Source organism: Amblyomma maculatum, chromosome 6 (assembly GCF_055883805.1).
Source record: "Amblyomma maculatum isolate TAMU_Amacu chromosome 6, ASM5588380v1, whole genome shotgun sequence".
NCBI lineage: Eukaryota > Metazoa > Arthropoda > Arachnida > Ixodida > Ixodidae > Amblyomma > Amblyomma maculatum.
This window is the reverse complement of record NC_139349.1, coordinates 12,927,752-12,955,183: the sequence shown is the minus strand read 5'-3', so window position 1 is coordinate 12,955,183 and position 27,432 is coordinate 12,927,752. Positions and strand designations below refer to the sequence as shown.

Below are 27,432 nucleotides of genomic sequence, written 5' to 3'. Positions count from 1 at the left end.
TTCAATATTTGTTGATATGAATGAGAAGCCCTGTAATACTTGGTAAGTGAATGTTTGCTTAACTTACACTGACATTCATTCGTCTCTTTTGTGTTCACGATGTACGTGCCGAGAGAAGTAGCCGGGGAATTGCGGTGCATCATCACTCCATGTTTCAGAAAAGTCCTAGATTTCATAGCTGGTATTGAACGGCTTTCGATGAGCACAGACACAACAGAGTCAGAAAGAAAACAACAAAGACATGAGAAACCAACAGCTATCGATATGATGCTCAATATAATTAGTAAAAAGATAAAAGCATGTTATGGAAACTAACGCATATGAATTCAAAGCAACATGCACTAAACATATTAAATTTATTGAGAAATTTTTTTAAACGATGAACGATTATTTTCTGTATTATAGGATCAGCTGAGGGACGATAAAGATAATATAGTCTAATGATAACTGCCTCTATCCTTAGTGCGACACACATCGCGATACATGGTGTCAGAAGTGGGATCCTGCGACAGCTATGGAACTTCTAAAGGCCCCGCCACCTTTGCAACTGACCGGCAACCTCTCTGAGAATTGGAAACGCTTCAAGCAGAAATTCGACCTGTTCCTGCAGGCGACCGCAACGAAGGAGCAACCTCGCAGCGATTCTGCAAAAGCCGCACTCCTGCTGAGCATAGCCGGCGATGAAGCGCTCGACGTGTTCAACACGTTCAAGTTCGAGGCAGCCGAAAGCAAGGATGATTACGCAACGCTGGTTGGAAAATTTGAGACCTACTGTGCCGAGGTGAGCAACGAAGTTCACGAACGTTATGTGTTTCGCTCCAGGAAGCAGGCAGATGGAGAACCTTTTGAGAAGTTTGTCCGGGACCTCAAAAAGCAAGCCGCGCAATGTAATTTCGGAGATCAGCGTGATTCGCTAATCAGGGATCGTGTTTGGCACGAATAACTCAAAGCTGCGCGGGAAAATGCTTCGAGAGAACTCTTTAACGTTGCTGAAAGCTGAAGAATTCTGCAAGGTAGCAGAGTCTCTCGCACAACGAAACGAGGTCTGGAAAGCCACGGACGACCTGGTCGATGCTGTGTCAAGGCACGCGCCACCATCGCGAAGCAAAAGTGATGATGACTGCAGGAAGCAGTACCGTTGCAAAAAGTGCAACCGACGGCATAGACCCAGACAGTGCCCAGCCTACGGGAAAAAGTGCCATGAATGTCGTAAACTTCACCACTTCGCGGTTTGCTGTGAAGGAATGTCTAAAGTTGAACAAGTTAGTAAAGACAGCAGCGGTGACGACTTTGACATTCTAGAAGTAGGAACTGAAAGAGGAAGCAGCAAAGACTGGGTAGTGGAAGCACAACTTGCCGGAAGAAATATTTGCTTCAAAGTAGACACCGGGTCCCAGGCCAGTCTGTTACCATTCTCTATGTACCGCAAGACTAGGGAGTCGCAGCAGTTAACGCCCACAAGTGCGGTGCTGAGAGCTTACACGGGGGGTGTCATAACTCACTTCGGAACAACGACACAGGAAGTAACTATCGGTAACGCTTCCGCCACCGTGAAGTTCTTTGTTGTAAAGAACGGCCGTCAAGCCATTCTGGGACTGGATGCAAGCGAAGCTCTGGGACTTGTCCATCGCACGGTGGCTACTGTAAATGCTTCGGAGTACCAAGCGCTCAAGGATTTCAAAAATGTCTTTCAGGGGCTAGGCTGCCTGAAGCAACCGTACAGCATGGTCATGCAACCATCTGCGATTCCAGTTGTTCAACCAGCCCGACGGGTTCCCCTGTCCCTGCGACAACCACTTCGGGAGGAGCTGCGTAGAATGGAGCGTGCAGGCGTCATCGTCAAACAGGATGGCCCGACAGACTGGGTAAGCCCATTGGTTTTGGTTAAGAAAAAGGATGGCAAACTTAGGGTTTGCTTGGACCCAAGGAAAATAAACGAGCACGTAAAACGGCAGCACTACCAGCTCCCAAAGCGTGAGGACATGGAAGGGGAATTGGCTGGCGCAGCCTATTTCAGCTGTTTGGACGCAAATTCGGGTTTTCACCAGATACCACTTGACGAAAAGACGTCCAAAATATGCACATTTTCTACACCCTTTGGAAGATACCGTTATCTCCGGCTGCCTTTCGGTATCTCATCTGCTCCCGAAGTTTTTCAAAAGCGGATGAGTGAAGTCTTCGATGGCCTTCCCGGTGTACACGTTTACATCGATGATATTTTGGTGTGGGGCGAAACCAAACAAGAGCATGACCAGAGACTAGTTGCAGTAATGAAAGGAGCTGAAAAAGCCGGCCTAACGTTCAACGCAGAAAAATGCAAGTTTTGCGTCACCGAAGTGCAGTTCCTAGGCGATATCATCACACGCAATGGCATCTCGCCAAACCCAAAGCTTGTGCAAAGTTTGCTGCAAACGCCAGTGCCCAAGAACAAATCCGATGTTCAGCGCATGCTCGGTGTGTTGAATTATTTTGGCAAATACGTTCCGCGCCTGTCTGAGCGAACCGCGCTGCTGCGAGCACTTATCAAGTCGCACTCAGAGTTCGAGTGGACTGAAAACCACATGAGGGAGTGGAAAAGTGTCATACAGATTTTAAGCACGATTCCCGTGTTAGCCATCTTTGATCCCCGAAAAGAATCTAAGATAACTTGCGACGCATCCAAAGATGGCATTGGCTCAGCCCTTTTGCAGTGCCATAACGGCCAATGGCGGCCAGTGGCTTATGCATCTCGTGTGCTCACGCAAGCTGAGCAGCGTTATGCTCAGATTGAAAAAGAGGCGCCTAGCATTTCTTTTGGCTGCGACAAGTTTTACCAGTTCATTTACGGACAGAAGATTTTCATTGAGACAGATCATAAACCTCTACTATCTATAGCTGCAAAAGGAATTTGTGACATGCCCCCCCGCCTCCAAAGGTTTTTTTTAAAACTTCTGAAATACGACTTTGTATTGCAGTATGTCCCAGGAAAGCACCTCATTTTGGCAGACATGCTGTCACGATCATCTCCGGCTGCTCAAGACGACACCACTGGTGCCACTGACGACGTGGAGGTACATGCAGTTGCCGCCTTGGGCTACATGGTGACGGATGCAACACGTGAGCAGCTGGCAAATGAAACTGCCCGCGGTGACTACCTCCAGGCAGTCATATCTTGCCTGGCAACTGGGAAGAATGTCGACGGGGAACTTAAACCATTTTCGTCTGAGCTTTCCGTCGTAAATGGTATATTGCTAAAAGGCAAGAAAGTTGTGATACCCAAATGCATGCGGCGAGGCATTTTAGCAAGAATTCATGACGGGCATTTGGGACTACAGAAATGCAAAGAAAGAACCCGTCGTCTTGTTTTTTGGCCCGGTCTCAGCAGTGACATGAGTGTATTGATCAAGGGTTGCCCGACTTGTCGCGAATTTGCTTACAAGCAACCGCAGGAACCACTACTGATGCGCCCAGTCCCTCGATGTGCGTGGTATCGCGTTGGTGTTGATATTTTTTCTTTTGGGGGAAACTCGTACATCCTGGCGTTTGACGCGTTTTCTAACTTTCCAGAAGTCGAGAAACTTGTGGACACTACTGCGAGGACAGCAATCGCTGCACTCAGTGCCATGTTCGCGAGGTATGGCGTACCGCTTGAAGTGTGCACCGATAACGGGCCACAATTTGCCAGTCACGAGTTCGCAGCCTTTGCAAGAACATACGATTTCGCTCACGTCACATCCAGCCCCCGCTACCCGCAATCCAACGGACTTGCAGAGAAAGGTGTTCAGGTGGTAAAGCGGATCATGAAGAAATGTGAACATTCACAGGAAGACTTCTGGCTAGGTCTACTGGCCTACCGCTGTACGCCACTGGAGGACGGCCGATCACCTGGAGAACTTCTTCAGGGCAGGTGCTTGAGAGCTAATCTTCCAGATTTTGGCGCTGTGCAGACAACTGTGGTCAAGAAGCACCATCAGAAGAGTGGCGGAAAGCCTCTGCCACCTTTAGCTGAAGGTTCTGTCGTGAGGATCCGCGACAAGACATGGTCAAAGAAAGGTACTGTAGTTGGCACTGCGGCTCCCAGGTCCTACAAAGTGCGAACAGAGGATCATCGGGTGTTTAGGCGCAACAGGCGGCATCTTCTGCAAACCCGTGAGAAGTGTGCAGCAGACACTAGTGACGACGACAGCGGTTCGTCCGAGCGTGAACCAGATAACCCCGGACAATCTGCTCGAAATATCTCGCCTGGTGCCACAATACGAACATCTGCTGACGCTCCTCGGCAACAGTCCGCCACCGACAGCCCGGTGCTCGGAGGCTCTGGAAACCATATTCCACTAGCTTTGCCTGGACCTACACCAGTTCCAAGGAGGTCGGCACGTACAGTGAAGCCACCGCAACGTCTTCAGTACGACGCTGCTTTTAATCAAATAGCTTGAACATTTGTTGTTTTCATTACCCCTCGGAGGATGTATCGGGCATGCGCTGTCTGCCTTATCGTGTCAGCGCAGTCTTATCAGTGCTACCGCCAACTGTACGCTTAGCACTGCTACTGCCCCGCCTCCCTCCATTGCCTATAAAAAGGCGTGCTAATAAACCCTTCTGGTTCTTCTTGTTCCTGCAACCATGTAGTTGCCTCTATCCTTAGTGCGACACACATCGCGATACAATAACGTATTACATATTTGGCTGTATTCTTGAAGACCGTGGAATACCTTTCGCTATTTTAGGGTAAGTAGAAAAGGCCAGTTTTAAAGATGAGGTTATCAATATTAGTAATAATAAACCCGCCTTGGTGGTGCAGCGGTTACGGCGCTCGACTACTGTGCCCAAGGACGCGGGATCGAATCCCTGCCGCGGCGGCCGCTTTTCGATGGAGGCGAAAAGCAAGGCGCCCGTGTGCTGTGTGTTGTCAGTGGTCGTTAAAGAACCCCAGGTGATCGAAATTTCGGAGCCCTCCACTACGGCGTCACTCATAACCTGAGTCGCTTTGGGACATTAAACTCCATAAAACAAAACCAACATTAGTAATAGGGCGCTAGAAAAACAAGGTAAGAGACAATTTTCAGGTTTCGAGAGATTTAGAGTACATGCCTATAGTGTGTTTTGGACCAGTGACCAATAATGGCAAGAAATGCAGGTCTTGTACCTGGAATTCTTGTAATTCGCTCACAGCAGACAAGAGTGGGGCAGGTGAAGCATAGGAATTCACTCTTGTTCAAATGGTGCACATTTGATGTAAATATCCGTGAAATTGGAACGTGAGCACAAGCTATCTTGGCTTATTTTGTTTAGTCCTTAACGTGACGAGTGGAATTAGTGAGTTCGGCGCCCTTCGCGGACACGCTACCTTGTACTCTGCGGCATGATCTGCTATCTATAATTAACATTCAATTAATAACGACGCGACCGCTACAACAATACTTTGGGAGACACCTAAGCTCCGCATTTAACTGAATGACGTGATAGCGCTAATTCTAACACAGACTCCTTCGCACTCTTTGTTCACACTGAAAATCAACTCAACAAAGCAACCGCACATCGCAGGTGCGGTTGCAGCGCCAAACCAAGAAACCAAACTAAGATGACTTTATACTGCTCGCGTGCAGTAGGCTGAGGTAGCAGCGTGCATCAAACCGCGAAGGTTCTGCATGCCGGCTAAAGTATGCCCGGGCAAGAAAAGAAGGGCAATGACAGATAACTTTCTGGCAGCCTGAGCATCTTGAGGAACGAGGTGCCAATGCACACGCCCCACTACGTAGGCCCAATAGACGCCGCGTGTGTGGATGACTGCAGTGTATTGCGCGTTGCGCTTTCCTTTGGCGCGCTGTGCGTAGCGCTTACAATGTGTGTCGCGTGGGCTAGTTAAATACAGCGCTGTGGTAGCTTGAATTGTGTAGCTGCTGCTAACTCATTACCATCAAGGCTTTTTTAAGCTGCAGAAGTAAAATCTGATGACTGAACACATTAAACGGTCCAACTCTAATATGGAGGTTTATTCTTCCTATTGCGGAAAAACGATTTTTTTTTTTTTTAGCCACGAAATAGAGCCGGGAGAGGGAGCTTTCCTTTCGGAAGTATAGACGCTATGATTCGTCGATCCCCTGCAGGGCGGGCAGGAACGCTGCTCCATGCATTCGGCATCGGCTGTCTCGGCAACCTGCCAAGAAAAGAAAAAAAATTAGTAGAGGTTTGTTCAAGGGTCTAGCGCAAGAGTCAGCAAAAGCTGATAGGCATTAGCGGCCAAGAGATGTGGAGCTGCTAACCCGTTTTGGTATTTGACAGTAGATTGCACGGTTGGGACTCTCGCAGATCCGCTTTAGTGTTCCTACGCTAACTGGCAAACTCAGCGTTCTTCCACAGACTGTCTTCGGTTGGCTCGCTAACCGTCACCGCTGTAGCGCCACACTTTCATTATCCTGTACAGAATCCATCGCCTGACGCTGAGGAGAAGAGACAAGCCACCTTACTTTCTGCTGTGCCAGCGGGAAAGGAGGGTAGGTCCAGAAGTTAGGCCAATGACTCCGATGCTACAGGGCACATGCCTTGCACCAAATAATATATAGGTACAATATGAGCCTGTGTTTACCAATACGGATTTCATACTATCTTTTTAGTTCACAAGTATAGAAAACTGGGCGAGTTGGATTGGATTCATCTTAAAGCAGCGCGAAAACACAGGACTAAAAGGAACAGGAGACGACACAAGCGCTTGTGTCGTCTCCTGTTCCTTTTAGTCCTGTGTTTTCGCGCTGCTTTAAGATGTATCTTTTTTAGGCCTCATGTCACCTCCATCTGAAATTGTTGCTCCCTGTAAGCACTTCAGAAGGGGATATTAGCGCTATAAGAATTTACGTATTTCATAAAATTGTTTCTATATATTAAGAGGTGCTGACACGCTTGGGGGAGGCGGGCGGGGGGGGGGGGGGGGGGGCGGCTGTACTAATGAGATTTTCCTCATCTCTCATTAGGCGGCCGTTTTGCACGCTAGTAGATTTGTCGATACTGCCCTGGATGACGGTAGACAGCGAGAAATGCTGTTTTAAAGAAAAAGATCGTCGTGAGGGAATGAAAAACGTCGTTTCAGTAGTTTAACGAGGTCAGCGCATATTAGAAAGCGCCGCTGCAAAAGAAATGTATTTTCAGGTTGCGGCATATTTTGCTAGAATGCGGCAGTATCCTTTCAGATGTTAACGAAGGTAATGTGAATAGATATATGCTGAACGCTAGTGAGAAATACAAAGAGGACCGGTGACTTAAGAAAAGGCAATGACCTAAAGATACGGGTTTACCGTTCAAAGTTGGTATTGCGCGAAATTCCCTGTGATTTACACTTCAAAAGGGCGAGTTTCTAGATCGTGCAGACAAGACTGAAATACTGGTTTAAAACAAATTCAAAGTAAAGCAAAAAAAAAAAAAAGAAGAAGAACGGCACATGGAGGCACCACATGCATTACAAATGAGATGTTTTTGGCGCTTGAAAAAATGGCTTATCCAGGGGCCAAAGTTTCATTATATGAGTATCGCGAATGGAGCTGAAGCACAGTTGCCAGAGGAGGGAAACAGGAATGGGTATGTACTGGGTCGGATAAAACCACAGCGCTCTTACCGTCGGCCGACCTGTCCCTGGTAGCGTACTGGAAGCCCTCACCATCCAGCAAAAAGCCCAACTCGACCGGCTGACGCACCGGATCTCTCCGCAGCATACCCAGCACACGGCCCAATCTTGGTTCCTCCAGCTGCGTATGAACAGAAGGCGGACATTCGGCGGGAGCCTCGCACACTGTACCACGATTAAATTCGACCACACAAAACTTCGCATAACAAAGACCGCTGTGTGATTCGAAGCCGTAACACTATATTCAGATACAACCCCAGAAAAAAAAGTCGCCGATCACCATTAAAGAACGCCTCTCAGCCAATGGCGTCAACCAGTACTTAGAACTCCGCGGTCAGCCCGATTAAGGCGTGATGAACCTAGCTCCATTCATCTGCCGCACCAAGGCTGCTGTTGGGTAGCTAATAAAAGGAACCACAACTCGAGCTAAATGCAGCCAAAAATAGCCAGGCCATTAGATCGTAGCGCCAAATTTGTAACCAAATAGGACGGAAGCAATATTGTACTCCCAATATCTGTTATTGAACAATACATAATACGTTTGGTTTTGCTTATAGGGTTTCACGTCCCAAAGCGACTCGGGCTGCGAGAGATGCTTTAGTGCAGGGCTCCGAAAATTTCGTTAATCTGCACTGACATCGCAAAGCACAAAAGCGGCCGCCACGGCCTGGATTGAGTCCTGCATCCTTGGACACAGCAGTCGAGTGCCCTAACCACCGCACCGTCACGGCGGGGTCAATACATAATAGCATTTTGAATCAACACAACAAACAGCATTACGAGCACCAAAGTTGGCCGTTGTGCTTGGTCTTCAAGGCGAGGGTGCAATGCAAAGAAATGAATCATTAAATGTTCAATATGCATCTATATCTTGTGCCTGAGCTACAAAAGTCCATGAAAACGGAAGGAGTCGACGGAGAAACCAAGAGGGAGACGAAGGGTGCGGAGAGGAGCAGCGGTGAGGGTGAGCATGGAGATGAGTCTGTAAAGGTAGAGACCGAGGCTAATGATTCCTCTTCGAGCAAGGAGGGTGAAAAGGAGAATGGAGACAGGCCCAAGGAGCCAAAGTTCGAACCAGACCACGTTAATCGAAGTGGAAATTGCGGACATGGGGGTCATCGTGTGACTGAAAGCCTTCAAGCCGAACCCGTCCTACTTCGACCAGGTCCTCGACAACAACTGCTACCTGCTCATCAACTTCACGCGCCGGTGTGAGCATTGCGTTAAGGTGGAACTTGAGTGCGCCACCGTTGAGAAATGGCGTCCCGCGTCCAATGTCTACGCCCCGCTGCATTGCAGTGAGCGGCCGTTGTCGTCGGACGGCATTACTTGGCACTGCCGTGCACACTGGACTTTCCCTTGAGCCAGGGGAGGAAAGTTGCATACACCGCAAGTTTCCTTGTACGATGTCACTGCGTACCGTCGCAAATCAAACATGTTTGATCAAGTGTACCGCCGTCGGGCAGTACAGATTCCTTCGCACACACTGATCTGCATAAACATAAACGACCGAAAGGAAGTGCGGAGAGCTTCACATGCCCTCCATGGGGAAAACGTGGACTGCACCACGATATGAAACCTCCTCCTCATCAGGGTCCGTACGAAGAGCTCAGTTGCTAATTTTTTTTTCTCGGCTCAGCAGTTCGTGCTTTCACAATCACTTGACACAGTCCCTCGGCTTAGCATGCATGATATCCATGGAGAAAATAATTTAATGTAAGCATTTTAGATGTAGCCTATAAGCTCATTTTTAAAGTGGTGCTTCGCGCGTGTGTAGGCTTCCAAGGCGACCACAGTGTATAGCTTCAAACGTATAACTCATGAAAATCGGTCGACGCCGTTGGCTGCAGGGACAAAAGCCGTTTCTTGATTTCTATCTATGAAAAACAAAAACAAAAACAAAAACTAATCTCGCCGATACGCAGTTTTGGTACCGCGTTTTTGAGAGTGCACGAAAAAGAAAAAGTATTAAACAGTGTCGCTTAGGAGATAGACGACGATCTCAGAAAACCTCCAGAAAGTGGCTGGCGCGGCACCTTCTTCAGCATCCGAGAGGAGGTATGTACGTTCGCTTACCTGCGGATAGTCGACGGCCCTTCTACCCATCCTTGGAATCGTATTCGTTGTCTTCGAGAAGAACTGCGCGCACGTCACGTCGAGAATGACTAGCCAGCAGCAAAGCGCTAGAAGGCCCCCTGGGCGGTGCCACTCTGCGGAGAAAACATTGGAGATCGGGCCTGATTGCATGACTTTCAGGCTCATCATCCCCAACGCGAAGACTTTTGGTTTATATAAAACACGATAAGGAAACTCGCAATAATTTGTTTCTTGAGCCTTTAACTGAAATACGTCAACTATTTTTCTTTTGGTTTGACTTAGGTAGTCTCCAAGACCTGGTGATAGTAGTAGTCAGTCCATAAACCAAGGAAAGCACAAATTCAGCGTCCATAATCTGTGCCTCAAAGTGCCGCCCTGTCACATTGGCTTGCTACTGATTTTATCACTTCCAGGAGGCCATTTGAGCAGTACAGCGGGAACAGGGCAATAAGGGTGACGTCTCACCGTCAGCTGTCAAATTTGTCTGTGTCAAGATTCAGGGCTACAGGTTTATCCTGTCCCTGTCACCTTCCCATCTGTTGCTGCATTACGTTCGTTTTCTTTTATATGATGGTCTTACTCATGACCTAATTTGTAGATTAGTTTGTTAGTTGATGCACATTTTTCTTGACACTGGCGCCGTTAATAACGTTACGTTCTAAATAGCGCGCCTTTAATTTTTTAGCAATCGAATCCGAAAATACTTAGCTCTTTCACTACAGCTGCTTTTACACTATTTACTATTACAATACTCGCGTGAGCTATAAGGATGTACACTAACCACAAGAACGACCAAAAATAGCTTACCTCTCTATACAAGTGTGTCGCCCGTTTACCCGAGATCTCGACCGTCGAAGAAACGAAATTAACGTGCGCTGTCTACATACAGCCTCATTTCGTTAGAAACCCTGTAAGAGCCCCGAGCAGCCTACACGATTATGTCTTCCGTTGGATTCGCAGAATTAAAAAAGAAATGATCTTGTTCGAGCGGTAAAGTTAACCTCTAGTTTGCGTTTTAAGTAAGAGTTTGGACTTGTCGTGGAAATCTTTCGCTTCCTTCCCTACTCTGGATCAGCCAGCTCAGCGCGCTTCAGTTATTCGGTACAATATCTTCTGAGGGTGTGGACTAATCATAACCCTGCGCTTTACGAACGCTGAACGCCTCAAAATGTCTTGTTATTGTGGCTACCACATGTAAGGCAACAACATACAATTCGTCAAAACATGGCAGCCTATGGCTTCATTCCACGGGGTCGTCACGGCAACTTTTCCCTAGCTTTATTATTTAATTTTCGACATCACAGAATGTGGGAGATACACAAGAATGGACAGGCGAGGAGGTTAACCATATGACGCCCGGTTGGCTAACAACACATGGGAAAGAAAAGAGTGTCCATGCTCCCCTTTGGGTTATACAAAATCGAAAGATGCCATTGTACATTTGTGGGCCGGAGCTCAAAATACTGTCTTAAATAATATCCGACCATGTTGGTGGATTTGGCATCATGCCAAGGCTGCGCAGCTCTCCGCGGTCAGGTAGCGGTATGAATGGGTTCACAAAAGTTACAGGGATGCATTTAAGCCTTCTTTTATGCGGCATTGCGAAAACTTTGCGAGTTTTGTGTGGTGGACTGAACCGACACTACGCTCGCGAACCTCGCCCGCACTTGCCAGATGGTGAATACGTATGACGTATTTACCTAAGTTTAATGAAGAACTGACGCAGATTGAACTTCATGAGGACAAAGATGCTAACTACACAGCACGAGTGTGTGTTGCAGTTTTACACGAGGCTTGATTGGCGGCGGGGATATTATGCTTTCGAGCTTGGGCCAGGGAAGCTGATCAGGTAGTTCTGCACTGTTTGGAAACTCAGTCGCAACAATTTTTCTTTCGTTATCTGTTGACAGCTAGTGCAGACATGGTCTGCCGACATGCTTTGACCACAATTCTTGGCACGCAACTGACGAGACAATGATATGCTTTCGCACTAAAAGTCCCGTACTCCCTCGTTCTTGAACAATACCGTAGCGAGATGACCGTCGCCCAGTCGCGACAACGCCGGCCCTAGCAAGGGTGCTCACCTTTTAAGCTGCCGCCGTTCCTCATTGCCTTGGAGCCAAGCAGAGAACAGAGCTCTGCGCCGGCTAGCTCTCTCGCAACGTCTTTATATAGTGAACACACGCGCCCGCAGCTGCTTCATTTGGCGCGGAGTCGGCGGCGCAAACCCTATTACCGCCAGAGACGCGGGCGCCCGCGAACACTAATCGAGATCAGCGAGGGCTGCTGGTGACGAGCCGCCCCCGTTTCAGCGCCCTCCTTCCGGGCGAAGCAGTCTTCGCAGTTATGGCGACCACTTAGACCAGGTATATGGAGCACGCGAAGCTTCGATACTGTGCTACCGGGACCCGCACTGTGCAACGTGCTCCTTTCAGCATCAATTGTCCTCTTCCGCGAAGTTTATTTCATTTGACACGCCCACTCGGACGCTAATCTTGTTCTTCTCATTACCGCGAACTCCCATCATTGCGTGACACGCCTCGTGCCACTGCCATAGCCTGTAGGAAAGAGGACACGCTTGAGCAATGTGTTAAAGAAGGCGGCCGTCCGACTCGCTAAGTGGACTCGATATAACTTCTTTTTTTTCTTTCAGCTTGGATATCATTTGCTCGCATTTGCTCTCTAATCCACTCTGACTTCTTAGTGAACCCTAACGTTACACGTGTCTTACTTTTCATTCCATGCGCTGTCCTTGGATTTATCTTGAAACTTTTTGTTAGGCTCTAAGTTTCCGCCCGATATGTGAGTGACGGCAACCCAGTATAACTTCCTTCATAATCATTAGCCTGATAAAACGCAGCGCAGGGCAAATGCTTCTCCAATAATGCCGCCAATCAACCCTGTACCGTGCCATCTGGGAAATCACGGCCGCTGAGCCCAAGAAAAATTTATTTACAAAACCCCGTCAAAGCAGTTGCGATCCCTGAAACTTTATAAATGAAATGATCAGTGCATTTGAGATCGCGTTTTAATTGTTTCCGATGCAATTCACGCATGTAAGTTACTTACTGGTGGTTAGTTCCCGGGCGTGGTTCTTTAACGAAACCGTGAGATTTCATTAAGCAAGTTTATTTTTGTTGCCACACATACCAACGCACAAACACAAAAATTATGTAGTATAGCGTGTAAAAATGTTTATTTTTCAGAAACGCGAAGGAACATCAGTTCAATACAAAATTTCTTGAACTGCGTACAAATCTTTCTGCGGGTATGGTGATGCAGTAGTGCCCGAGGGTATACCTTTCGATTTACATTCAACATGCTACATTATAAAATTCAGTGCCAGTCAGAACCAGCATTTAGAAACCTGCGATACGTGACTTCGACATGAAATCAGTCTCGTCTTTCTGATACAATTTTCACACACAGTGTGCGGACACCAAATTACTTCACTATGTGGCCACAGAAAAATAAAATAAGAAACGCACAGGCTGTCATACAATGTGATGCCACAAATGTGCGAAAGCTGTTGGTTGTGTAGTTATTTTATGCAATTATCCATTTCTTCTAATTATATTTCATATTCGCTTCGTGCCATTGCTACGCGGGCTTTTGGTCGGTGTAAGTTTTTGGAGGGAGCGCTGGGCGATGTGTGAAGGCTGAAAGTGGGTGGAGGACACGCACGCACGCACGCACGCACGCACGCACGCACACACACACACACACACACACACACACACACACACACACACACACACACACACACACACACACACACACACACACACACACACACACACACACACACACACACACACACACACACACACACACACACACACACACACACACACACACACACACACACACACACACACACACACACACACACACACACACACACACACACACACACACACACACACACACACACACACACACACACACACACACACACACACACACACACACACACACACACACACACACACACACACACACACACACACACACACACACACACACACACACACACACACACACACACACACACACACACACACACACACACACGCGCACACACACACACTGCACGGATTTGGAGGCAAGTACTAAATCTTACCGCAATCAAAAATACTATATTGTCGAGTCGCACAGTCTTATAGCACCAGCTATTGCAGTAAGTGGCAGATCATAATACCCACGCAGTAATCGATTTTGTGAGAGTTTTGTATATATTTTTACGAAAATTAGCAGTTCGAAAATTTCGAAAGAAGTAGTGTTTCGTGGGCGTACTTTTTGGATATGATCCTAAGCTTGAAGCTTTAATTTAACAGCTGCGTTCTTACTCTAACCAGGTCGTCTGTCTGGACCATAGCGGTCGACTAACAGCGCACAACTAATTTCAAAGATTCCCACAGTAATGCCAATAGCTTTTTTGGCCGAGAAATGCGGTGCCACAAACGCGATGTCCATAACTAGAGAGAACAGAACATTACACTGAAGTACACCAGAGAAATGCTTCGGTAAAGACAGTGAATTCTCTGCTTTACTTAGGCTGTTCTGGAGAAACCCGCAGTTGCCGAATCGTTCAATTTATTTGTTTGCAAGGATAAAGCTTCCAGCTCCTACTCGACCAATATGAAAATATGTGGGCAAGGTTGTCCAGAATAAAGCTGGGTTGTAGTTTGCTGCGGGTGTAGCAGATAGTAAACAATTACGGAAATGAATTGCAGAGCAAAGAAGGCCTGACATGATTAGCGTGCTACCCGCATCGTGTGTCATTCCACTCCTTCAGATCATCTTTGTGCTGCACTTCAATTGAGGATTAGTAGCCTTCGGTGGCACCTCTCTCCCTAATATCGCCGCTTAAATGTCGCCAATTAGGATGGCTGCCCGTCTGTTGCAGTGCTGGCTCTATTAGCCTAGTTACAATCCATTTCGCATTGTCTTTCTGCTTGGGGTTATCCCGTCAGCATCCCATTCCCGTCAATATGCGGAGTGCACCAGCATATGAAGGCACGGAGCAGGAGTAAAGATTGCCCTGACCCGAGTCGTCACCGTTTTCTATAGTATGCACGTATGCACAAAACTATCAGGTTGGGCGCCTGTGGCTCTGAATACCTGTACACAGGCTCGCCTGCTACGGAGGGTAGAGTGGTCCAGGATAGAGTTAAGGCCTCCGGTACGAATACAGTTACCGATTTCGTTTTTGTCGGAGGGTAGAGTGGTCCAGGGTAGGTTTACAGCCATTGGTACGAATACGCTTTCCCAGGCCAGCCTTCTTGATTGTAGAATGGCATTTTCTGACGAAGGCGAACCTGGGAATGAACTGGAGGCCCGAACCCAGACAGTGATGCAGAGTACACCTCTCAGTCACGAAGCACCCAGTCATTTATGTATGCTACTCCGGCTATTTGTGCTTATATGGCCGTACGTGGCGCCGTATCGTCATTGCGTAAGTTCTTTCGCAACCTGGTCGTTATAGTCGCAGCTCTGATGAAGTGAGGTTAACCTACTGTCATGGCCTAGAAGCTAATCCGGTTATTCCGTGGTGAATCCTGATGCACCTGCAGGCCTCCTTCAATGCCACGCTAGCAGGTACAACGCGAGATTGCATCGAGAGCCAGTTCTGAGAGGAATCTGCCACTTCTTTCTTGTACCCTGAGATGAAGTGGCTGTAATTTTTGTCCTCTACACTTCCATGCACATCAAGGTGCACGTAGTCTAAAATGAATGAGTCGTGAATCGGCACTTACACCGCAGACTTCTATCGGATACATATCCGAAACGGTCGGGTCGGCCGCACATTACTACAACTGGCGGCAACGGATCACAGCTTGACTCATCCTACCGTTACAGTCACCGGGTCACGGCGCGGCATATTCGACCTGGCAGAAGCGCCACGTAAGTACCTCGTTGGATTGCTTGGACGATGGACACGAGGCGTACCAAAGGGGCACGGAATTCAGCGTAGGAGTGACAGGTTGCTGAGTCAGTATACAAAACAGAACCATGGCTGAAGCTCACTGTTCGATCCCTTCACTCCGTAAGATTCACAGTGAATGACAGTTCACTCTGGGGTCACAGTCTTACAGAGCGGCTTCAAAGGGGTGCTTCTGCATGTGTATCTCAGTCAATTTTCGACGCGCTCACAGTCAGACCATGTGGCTCCCCAGCTTTCCAAGAACGCAACTGACGGACGCCTGTTGATGGCTGGCATTGGCTCGCACTATGGAGTCCTGCGCGCACTGCACGTGATTGGACTTGCGCAGGAGCAGCGAGTCGTCGTCGTCGAGCGCATCCCCAGAGGGCGGTACTGCTCCTTGAGCACAGGCGGATCCAGTGCAACACTGCTGCAAGTCGGCACCGGGAGTCTTTTCTTCGGCTGGACGTATTTCCTGCACGAGCACGAATTGGTAGGCGTCTCAAGGCATGGCACCAAAAAGAACGATGTAACAGCGGTCTAAACACGTATCATGTGCCATTTTGCAGCAAGGAAGGGAAAGGACATTGAAAATAAATACAATTTTAACATGCCGTTCTTGTCTGCCTATCAGGTTGAAAGTAATTATGACGAATGCACTCCACTCCCAAGAAACATTCGGTTAGTTAAGTTGTGTTGACTCAGATAACACTTGGGATCAAAACAAAAACATACTGACTGCGGGGCCACAGTCCTAATCACCACGCTATGATCTCATTTTTCTTGCAGAGCATTTATTAATACGTTAAGCTATTCCCGCATAGCGCATGACGTATTCAAAGTATCTATGCAGGGAATATGTTGGGCAAAAGGAAGTTTAGACAACAGGAGATATATCTCGGAGACGAGCGTTAAATGGCATGCTTTGTGCGCGCCTTCTTGCAAGCAAATTATAAATGTTTTGTTGTCACGTATGCGAAAAGCAACATTGAGTGCATCGCTGGCAGAAAGCGCGAGACACGCTGAAGGATGCCGCATCGCAAGCGAACTGCCGGAATGAGCGAGGCGGTCGTACTGATTTGTGGACAGCTCTATTGTACGCAGGTGCGGTACAGCACGATTCTTATCATTAAAGGCAGAATGCAGTTCCATCCTTAATAAGATGTTATTGATTTGTTGCGCTGATGCAAGTTTTCTCGCCTCCCAGGCCGCACTGGCAGCGCGCAAGTTTTAGTTGCATTGAACTCTGAGCTGAAGTGAAAACGAAACTATGTCTTGCGACTAAAGCTGTCATGTTTGTAAACCAAGCAAGGTGCGCATTCAGCATATGATTGAAGCCAATATCGACTCATTTCATTGCGGGCTTTGCACTGAACACTTTTTAAAGTGTTCCGATTTGGCAAGCCCTTCGTGCTTAGTTAGTCTACGATGGCAAGAACATATCAAGTTGGTGATACAAGCTTTGCGCCAAAACGGGAAATAACATTTTTCTCCGCTTGAAATACGACGGCACATGTATGTCAATTCAGCTCTCACTACGAACGCAGAATATGTATATCTCGTAATATGAGCTTCTGAATCGGATTCCAATTGCTTGCGTAGCAATGATCTTTGTTTGATTGCTCCAGTTGTCTACGTCAAATGTGGCTGATATAATTTTAAAGCGAATAGCTTCTTTTGGCATGTTATCTTTCTTAATCTGGGCAAATCACGTCACCACGCGGTAGGAGAGACCACTAAGGGGAATAGGTGTAGCTAGGGGGACAGGGGGTTGAGAAGGAGGGGCAAGTCACAGTAACGAGCGAGCGAGAGGTAGTGGTAGCGTGAGCTCTCGCGTCAGGTATGCATCAATAGTGCGCAAGTTTGCAGAATTGGCCGTGTTCGTTTCGTGTCAGGAAGGAGCGTTACAATGGTGTCCGTGTAGTAGACAAAAGTTTTCGAAAATTCTTCAAACCAATTCCTCACCAACAAGAATTGGGAGAATGCCGTCGTTCATGAGTCTACAAAGCAAGCAAGGCTGGCCTTGCTGTGTTGAATTTCAGGGATCCATGGACTTTTTTCAGATATTTTTTCAGTGGTTGTTTTTCTGCTGAACCATTCAATGCATACAGATCAGATACCGCACCTGCCGTCTTTTTTTATGCAATGTTTTTCTGAACATAATAATGTGCACGGTTTGGTACTATTTCCATTCATTTATCCGGTGTAAGAACAATTAACGCAAATACCTAGCTTGAACTGTACGGCAGATAAATTGTACAACAATTTCACTGTAAATATGATGTGGAAAGAGAGGCTCTCCTCATTCGCTGAGCGAAACTAATAAACTATGGGTGTGCAAGATCGGTTCCGGAAGTTGTACCGCAGACGTCTCAAGTACGTAAAGAACTGCATTCGCAGTAGTAAAACCTTGTTTTATCCCATTATTTTTAGACATGTTCTATGAGGGTGTATTGAAGATGGACTCTGCATCGTCCTTTGACTCGTGAATTTAGACGAGTCGTGGAAACAGACTTTACAGCTGGAGACTAATTTTCCCTGCACTCTTCTCATTGGTTTGTTTCGTCGTGGATAGTTCACTTACAATTGTTGTTTATTTCATGTTATGCAGCATGGGTATGTACGGCTTTATTCTTTATTACTTAATTTGACATATTATACAGTAGACGAGCTTGAAAATAAAATAACGCACAATATAGGCAATAGACATAACTAACGGTGAACAATAATAATTACACTACACACTGCAAATTCTAGGATTGCTTACCCATTCTGAACGAATGTGGTCCTAAAGTTCTCTTTGAAGGAATACATATCTTTTTTGGGGACCGCTCTCAAGCTGGGTTGCGCTCAGGCATATGCATGCGAGACAGAGGAACAGTAACGACTGCACCTATATTTTACGCCACATGCAGGAAAGCCAGAATAACATTACCTAATGACACGTTATCATCATCCAAAAATTAAGTCTTCTTTAGTGTATAGTTGTTTGTAGTAGTAAGAACACTTTTTTTTTCATTGTTACCATAAATTGAGTGGGATAAATTTGTACAAATATGCCGTGGATTTTGTTCTACCGTCCACTGACGTACCTTCGTTTTGATAGAGGAATGACGTTACTCACAAGGTGAATATGCTTGTGTCATCTAGAGCGAAATTTTATTCTCTAATTTACTTCACGCGGGCGCCCTGGAAGTTAATGAATATGGCTTTTATGCCACCGGGGTGATTCACACCTTTTACTGGCTTTTCAAACCTAGAGAATATGAACACATCCTTCTGGACTGCTATAAGGGCGTGTTCTTTCGGAGAATTTAAGAAAGAACTTCAAAAAGAAGATAAACGCCACGGTGGCGCGAAGCGGAAACTAAGACGAAAGGAAATGCTTCAAATTCCAAATGCTGTAATGCTTGAAAATTAACTGTTGTCATAAAAAAGAAAGCAACGCTTTACTTAAGTGCGTCATCTCACGGCGCATGCTGCAACCATTCCGAACTATAGCTTTCTGAGGATCGCTGTGTGAAAGCTGGATCAGTAGTGTAACTGCGTCGCGAACTTAGTGGAGGGCAATATGGCCGGACAGAAGATTTCCTGCGTTATGCGAAAGTTATGTGCAGCTGACGGCTGATATCGAACGAACCAGTCACACTCGAGCAGCAAGAAAGGCTGAAGCCTGGAAGGGGTTGTATCGGGCGCGCTCATGGTGCCTCTAGCTCTGGTGCTTCTAACATCATTAGTGGCAGAATTATTTTTGAAAAAGAATAAATCAAATTACTAATTACTTTGCTGAAAATCGCAAAAATGTAATTAAATTACACTAATAATTATTGCTCACAAAAAGTAATGATATTATATTTCAATTACTTGTGTTGAGTAATATGCGATTGCTTTTAAATTACTTTCTAGTTTTCATCCATGCAAAAACTAAGCAAAGCTAGTAAACAAAACGACAACCTCTTCAGACGGTACCCACACATTCTTTCGTCTTCCCGCCGAATCCCGTCCCAGACAACTATTCCCTCCCTCCTTCCTTCTGCACGTGGCATTACAGAGATAACAAAACAGCAACTAAACAACAAAACAAACATATGCGAAACCTTGTCCTTTCATTGCGTTCCAGACATTAAGGAGCGGCGAGCCCCGCGCCTTACTGGCCCGGAGCTGTCTACCATTCAGCTAGGTTAGATAGACAGGGATTAGGATGGAAAGCAGGGATGAAGTTATATAGGTTGTTTATTGATTTCTTGGTCCCAGGAACCGACCTCGGTACTTTGCGCTCAGTAACGTACATGCTGTGCTGTGGACCTTTCAATTACTCTCCCTCCCTTTCCTCTTCTCTCACCTCGTGGTGACTCTGCAGTGTAATCAGGTACCACTTTGCCTTACACGACGCAACAGGGAGTGCCACTGCGCGCTTCTAACAAGTCTTAACTGCAGCCTTCTTGCACAACCTGTTCCTTCAGCGGCTCCTTGATTCCTTACATCTCTTCTTGGTGAATGGTTGTGACTACGCATAAGGATAGCTGCAGTAAGTGACCCGGCTACATACGACACCGTAGATCTCAGACGCACAGTTCTACTCAATGCTTTTCTTTGCCGATCCGCTGCGCTGGCTCAGGCTTGCTGTGCATCGTTCCTGCTTGCGTGGCACTCTACCATGTGTCGACTGAAAAGCAGTGGCGTACTTTAGTAAAATAATTTGAAAAGGAATTAATAACGTTTGCTGCGAAATTACTGCCCTAAAAAATTAGTAACATTACTAAATTACGAGATTGAAAAAATAATTACTTTACAAATTACACAAAACATGCCGTGCTGTGGATTACTGTAGTCCAACTACTGCCATGTCTGTATAACATCCATAGCTATAATGCCTCTAATGATGCCAACATCCTGCTATGATGCCAACATAGCAGGATGCCAACATCCCGCATGCCAGCATGCGGGATGTTGACCGCATAGATTATAGGATTCAGCCTCGGCGAACCCTTTCGCCAATGAGTGCCTCGCGCAAAAACAAACCGCCGCAGTCAGCTCATTTCTGCGTTTATAAAAGCGTCTTACGACAAGTGTTTGCATAGAGAAGGATCACAGCAGTGTAGAAAGTAAGGGAAGGTACAGACCTGAGAGCAGAAAATCGAAAGCAGTACAAAAACGATAAAAAAAGGCTGCTTGATTTTGCGAGTCATCTATCGTGATAAAAATTTTGTGCAAATAAAATTATAGTGAATTATAGCTAAACTGTTCGTATTTACTCTAGAAGGAGGAGGAAAAGCTTTATTTTCTGTCGGTAGGCAAGCGAAGGATTCCAAATGTGGGGCGTCTTCAGCTGCATTGACTCTTTGCTGTGGCGCAGGTTTTTTCGCAAAGCGAATAACTAGCGAAATAACCATAATCCTTTCTCTTTAACAGTCGCATACTGCTCCTAAAAGCTAAACAATGATCATTTCAAACTCTTTCGCGGCTTTGGAAAGAATTAGTTTCTAGTTCAGTATACACATGCCATTTAATGCTGCTAGTGGTGCGCTATCTGAGAGCAGAGCGGGAGGTTTCACTAGCTCTTCCCATCTGCAGGTGCTAATATGATCGCGATGTTTTAATAGCAAAGAACAAGGATTTTCTCAGCTATTTCAAGCAGCAGTGAACCTATTTGCAAGAACTTGAGGATGCCTCATACCGGTACACTGTTACCGTTACTGCGTACGAAACGAAACTCATTTACAGTCACGCAGTAAAAGCAGCGATTTCCACTCATTTACTTCATACTTGTGTAATGGGGATAAGGAAAAAGTAAAGCGGTCGAAGCGCGTTTTTAACTTCCGTGCTCTGCCCTTGGTTATATGGGCGGAAAGACGAGCGACCTCAAGCACACAATTAAGACGACAGATGAAGAAAGAACCGGCGACAGAGAGTCGCAGAAATGACAGTCTTGGGATGCACTGTTATGCAGTTGTTTAAAAATATTCGTAGTTATAGCACCATATATTACAAGCGCAGGCCGAACATGCCTTAACAAACTATACCGATATTTGTTGTGGCGTTGCGAACGAAAACTTTATGCTGTAGTGCAATTAGAGCAATTTTATACGAATCCATTAGTGACATCTTCACTTACAGTGTGGCCGAGGTAGACGTCACTTGTAGCCATGGAGTGTCCATCGAACGTAGATTCGTGGCTGGCCGAGTTGCAGAACTGCATATCTGCTGATGGACCGACAGAACTCTTCTCGGATGCTGCGGAGAGAAAACAATGGGCATCCTTGCAGACCGGTTTGCCTGCTTGACGAAAAGGTTGTGACAGCAGATCACCAAAACTGACCTAATCAAACAGTGCATGACATCGTGTTTTCTGAACGTAACCAGGCAGCGGGCTTTGTTTTTCATAGGTATAAGACATCATGTATATAGGGCCCCTTAATCTCTTAACTTGTGTAATGTAAATAGAACCCCTGCCCACGCTTTGAGACATGTTCTGGTCTTCAGGGGTACCGTAATGCAAGGGCTCCAAATAATAGCTGAGAAACAAACCGTGCTGCCGGCATACGTTTGGCAAAGATGGTACCCGCACCAACTTCACTTGCATGAATCTCTGCAGGGCGCCTCAGGACGATATATTAATTGCAAAATAGAATTTAGATTTGTTCGCCAGGCTTGACTCCTTTTTCTTCGCACACCCGAACACTCCTGTGGCGATGCAAAACTGCATGCATGCAAGATGCAACAATATTTATGGTTACATTGTAGTACCAAAACCGAATGAATGCGACTATAGAACGTTAGCCGCGTTGCTTTGTTCATATCAAATGAGCTTCTAACGAAGGGCTCATCTTTGGGTCACTCCGTGCGAGTACGACCGGAGGAGAGAAAGAGGGGGGGAGGCGGGGTTTCAGAAGTCCATTCCTTGAACATTTTTCGTCGATAAAATATATTCAGCGTAATTTTCCCTTGTGGAGTTTCCAGTAGGAGATGAAAGCGAAGTGAGGTACTGCCCTCTCCGCTCCGACCGCGGCCATTCCACCTCTGATTCCAGTGAGTATCACCAGACCTTATTGTGCCGAATGTATGTACACTCAATGTTTTACAGCGGCCGCACAACTATATGACTGCAAATTAAGATTTAATTGCCCAAAAAATGTCGTAAGAGTAGTCCTCTGATGACGGCAGTAAATATATATGAGTGGCTTGCCGTGGACGCCTTTTATTTTTTTGTTTTATGCTTGCTTCGGTTGAGCCGTTCCGTCATATATCTGCATTATATGTATTTTGCTGGGTTTAATGACAGACAAGCAGCTGCGGTCATCATGCATGCGATAAGATGGGCCGATTTTTGTCTGCTTGGCAGGGCGAACAGACATTATAAAATACTACAACTGGTTTAGAAATGTTGTTTCTTTTAAAGAAGAAACAATTATATTGCGACAAGTATATTGTATAATAAGAGCAAGCTTGGATAGAATAAGGTGTATTCCTTAAAAAATTATGGGAAACGTTTTTGTTTCTTAGTTTCAACAGCTTTGCGCATGAACGCTAAATGTTATTTATGGCTTCACACATCTCGCATGCTGATTCTTGTTTATTCTTATTTTACAAGAATAAAACTGCGGGCAAGATACATGTGTTTAATTCAAATTCGATATCAAATGACTTCACTGAAGCGTTATCGCTACGATCATGTCTGCCATTCTCCTATGATAGAATATTCGACATGTAGCTTATTAATTTCTTGAATATTCCATTTAGACTGCAATGTATCTCTTAGATTAACACAATAATGAAGCCTTTGCTCATTAACGTCCACCCAAGAACCGCCATATACCTTCAGAAAAAAGCTGCACAGCTTTTTCAGAAACTCTCTGCAAATGATGAAAGATTCGGCCTGGAAACGGATGCATCTACTCCACCTTAGGAGACTCCCTTAAGCACTGGACCAGCATAATTCCACTTCGAGTCGTTAATCGATCCACCTGATCTGCTGGCCGTCCTAGTTGTTTAGCTAGTAAAGCGACTGCCCCGGACAGACGGTCGTCTCAGGCTCATTAGCCAGAACAGGAAAAACTATGAAGTTTCTGGTAAAGCTGTATAGCTTTATTCTGTAGCCGTACAACTGCTCTTGGGTGGGTGAGAAGGAGTACTTACTTCCTCATTGCAAATATACTCCAGCTTGGGCAAATCTCAGAACTTTGTACCAGCAGTTCCAGAGCACTTCATACCATCTTTGCAGGCATTTTTCATTTCTCGATTTCTTTGAGCCGAGCTTATACATTGCATGCATCTGCTTTTCATTGAGACTGAGTCTTGTTTTGTTGGACATTGTCTGCGTATGTGCTGCGGTGCGGTCCCCTTTGCAGTTTGCAGAGCATGGCGTAACGTCCCAGTTGTTTGAAGCACGGTCAGCTGTAGCGGATTTTGCATACTTTTGATAAGTGCGCTACACTGCAAGCCATAGCCGAATCTCTCCTGTTTGAAGCAACGTCGAAGATTTCGTATGTAGCGTCTGACATTTATTTTGAAACACTAGATTGCCATTTTGAGCCATCCAGTATGGCAGATCTATGAACACGAGGAGCATGTGTTTTGTGGGTTCAGTTCGTAGGCTTTTTTGCTGTTATCTCGAAGATAGTTAGGCACTTTTGTGAGGGAGTCCTTGAAGCGTTTATATATTTTTCAGTAAGGTACAGGTAATCATTTTCTGAAATGACACCACGGACATGTGTTGAGAGATCGGCCAAATGGTCATAATATTTACCTTTTTTTTTTGCGTTGCACATTGTCACAGAGTTCAAGCAACAATACTTGAATGGCCATTTTTGAGTACCTTGTAGCCAGTATCCAAAGTGTCAGTTAAGCCCTTTAACGCATGAACGGGGCCAATATTTTAGCTTGCTTTAACGTGATAACGTTAAAGATCCCATAATTCAGAAAATCCGGTACCGGCGTCGGCGTTGTGAGCGAACAATCACGGGCATGACGCTGGTACGTGGTAGCTGGCGGCTGACATGACCAGGCACTGATTCTTCGATAGATTTTGTAACTTAATGAGATGACATGATATCGGAAGGCTGGGAGGAGCTGCCAATTCTGGTTGCTGATTAGAGGGAGAAAGATAAAATAAGAATCGACCTTCCAGTGCTCTTTCTCTAGTTTACTGCTTGCCTTCTTTCGTGCTATGCCAACATAACAAATCAGAGACCGTGCCGTTAACGAATGAAGTGGTTAAAATGTCCTAGTTTAGCATGACTAGGAAAAAATTGTGGGGCACACTTAAGCTCCGCCATAAGGGCATGACGGGACAGCGTAGGCGACCACCCGACATATAAAGCTTTGCTTTAAGCCAGCCGTGTGATCGTGCTTGCATCAAGGACCCTGGTGGGTTAGGATTTCCATCTCAAAAGCGCTGTCCAATATGGAAGCTCCTGCCTTCCTAGCTTCAGACAGACATCGGTGAAATCGGTCCTTCGTCGATGCACCCACCAGCAAGGCGCCGTCTTCTTCTCCGCCGCCGGCGCACCAGGCAAGCGGCCAGCAGCCCGTTCAGCAGCAGCGTGGCACCGGCGGCCACGGTGACCAGCAAGAACTGAGCCACCGTGGCTTGACGTCCTCCTAGTGCGTCCATCACCGCACCGCTGTCGGGCCAGCCGGATGCTGCGTATGCGCGCGCTCTGCGTTGTCTCGACGTGCACCGGTTCAAGCAGCGACAGTGCATAAAACAGTGAAATGCTTTCTTTAACTATCGCGCCGCGCTTCGCCGCAAATTTAACGAGAAGCACCGAGACGCTTACGGGCAGTTACTCAAACGAGCCCGCGTACAACAAGTGAGGACGTTTGATGTATGATGGTAATTATTTTGCCATTATTTTGGCATCCTTTTGCAGACGCATTGCCACTCTTCCTTTTTTTTTCTTTTTGTAGCTCGAAACTGACACCCATGCATAGCAAATGAACTTATTAGAGAACTGATTCTGGGTATACAAACTGCTGTGAATAATGCAGGTTCTGCCCTAAATTTAAAAGAATGCAGTCTAATCCTTGTTGCGCCGAGATAATCCCAATTCGGAGTGAATCCATGTTGATCAATGTTTATCTCATGCGTACACAGCGAACAGCACGAGGAACGTTGCCCCTAAGAAATCTTTAGGCAGTGTTTTCATTACGTTACTTGCCAGCATCTATGTTAAAGCAACCATCACGTACCAAGGTGTAAGAAGTAATTCACATTCTTACACCGTGTTTATGGGCGAAATATTGTATGAGCCAGTTGAAGTTGCAAGGCGCAATCATAAATGGTGTACTCGGTCCAGTCACTTCGAATTTTACTGCCTTGCTGACCATACCGCAAATTAAGGAGGAACGTTCAAAAGAGCGATAAATTCGAACCATGTCTGCGCGTCGGTGTCTCACCCTTAGTGCCGACGATCGGCGACTCGTGGCTGTAGGCACTCTCGCCGAGCGCGTTGCGTGCCTGCACGCTGAACGCGTATTCGGCGCCGGACTCCAGCCCCTGAACGAGCATCTCGGATACGCCCGGCGCCGAGGCTGCGTGCTCGTAGCGGACGCTGCCGGGACCTCCACCCAGACGCCGCGACCGCACGCGGAACTGCTGTTCGAGGCCCCCGTCAAAGCCCGGAGACCAGACAAGTAGCACGCTCGAGTGGCTCACGTTCAGCGCTCGAACGGAGGTCGGCGGGTCGGGCTTGCCTGCGAAACCAATTAAGACGGCCGCTCAGCAGTCCTATCTCTGTAGAAAGAAATCTTTTACGCGAAATAAGATAAAGTCGTTGGACCAAGTAACGAGGATAAGCGAGCCTTCGAATGCATACTTATAAATATACGAAGGGCGAAGCTAGATATAGGGAGAAAGTGAAGTTGAGAGCGATAATTAGAGGATAACGCCAGTGGATGTTATTTAGGCGCCCGTATATGCCGCCCAGCAGAATTATTACTTACATAGAGACACGGCAGCTTTGTACTGCTTGCGGTCTTGCGAGAAATTCGTTTCAGTACATCTCCTCAGCGAGCAACTCCGCAAATAATAAGATGAGAAGGAGAGCAAGTCACGTTTTTGTCGCAACAGGCAATATTGGAGGAACAACCTCGCTTGTGTTCTAGTGATCGAACATTGGATTGAAAAATAAAGGATGCTTCCCTTCCGTATAGGAATTTTACTTATCAACCTATGGTTCTGTCCAATGTCCATTCAGTACGGTTCTGTGTCGAGTATAGACAACTTTTCGAGTATAGACAAAAAATTAAAATAATGAGAAATCACGTTTAAATAATTTCAAACGACCCGGTTTTAATCCTTATCATTACTAATTTCCGGGGAGTGGGAAACTTTCGCGTGAGCTCTTCAAGGTTTTCGATTGCCTCTGCTGCCTCTGCTGAACGAGCCAGCCTCCAACCGGTAGAAGTAGCATTTTCTCTATTCGGTGGCGAGAGCGAAAGGAGAAGCGCGTACCTCTAGGGCGCACCGTGAACCGGGACCAGTCGGAGCCGAGCTCGTTGCGCGCCGTGCATGTGTAGCGGCCGTAGTCGTCGGAGTCTACCCGCTCGACGACCAGCGTGGACCTCCAGCGCACCACATCCTCCTGCTCGCTGCGCACCAGGCGTCGCAGGTCGCTGCCATCCAGTGGCGATTTGCCGAACGACCAGAGGAACGCTGGCCCCGGCGCCCCGTGCGCGGAGCACGACAGCGCCAGCGGCTGACCCAGCTCCGCGGCAAGCGTAGTCTCGCGGGCCTGCAGCATGGCCGCCTTGACTGCGGCCGCGAAGGAGAGTGCGGCATGGTCAGGACGGCTGAGCGTGAGCAGCAACAGGG

The 27,432-nt window shown here is 46.8% G+C and overlaps 2 protein-coding genes and 1 long non-coding RNA gene across 3 annotated transcripts in view; 1 reads left to right on the top strand and 2 right to left on the bottom strand.

The window, feature by feature from the left end:
• The first annotated feature begins 2,805 nt into the window (after positions 1–2,805).
• LOC146185104 (uncharacterized) lies at positions 2,806–4,535 on the top strand. Its single transcript, XM_084606090.1, has 2 exons — positions 2,806–3,180; positions 3,796–4,535. The coding sequence occupies exons 1-2, from the start codon at positions 2,895–2,897 to the stop codon at positions 4,413–4,415; spliced, it is 906 nt and encodes a 301-aa protein (XP_084462216.1). The 5' UTR covers positions 2,806–2,894; the 3' UTR covers positions 4,416–4,535.
• A 1,440-nt stretch (positions 4,536–5,975) lies between these two features.
• On the bottom strand, positions 5,976–9,793 carry LOC146185103 (uncharacterized). Its single transcript, XR_014707775.1, has 3 exons — positions 9,671–9,793; positions 7,586–7,715; positions 5,976–6,136 (listed from the first exon to the last, which is right to left on the bottom strand). It is a non-coding gene; the product is annotated as an uncharacterized LOC146185103 (long non-coding RNA).
• Positions 9,794–15,849: 6,056 nt separating this feature from the next.
• Positions 15,850–27,432, bottom strand: part of LOC146185102 (nephrin-like) — a 70,459-nt gene continuing 58,876 nt past the window's right edge. Inside the window, exons 16-21 of the mRNA XM_084605470.1 lie at positions 27,073–27,372; positions 26,016–26,312; positions 25,089–25,259; positions 21,729–21,851; positions 21,038–21,039; positions 15,850–16,092 (exon numbers count right to left, since the gene is read on the bottom strand). Of these exons, the coding sequence (XP_084461596.1) occupies positions 15,850–16,092; positions 21,038–21,039; positions 21,729–21,851; positions 25,089–25,259; positions 26,016–26,312; positions 27,073–27,372 (1,136 nt within the window). The remainder of the gene's footprint in view (positions 16,093–21,037; positions 21,040–21,728; positions 21,852–25,088; positions 25,260–26,015; positions 26,313–27,072; positions 27,373–27,432) is intronic.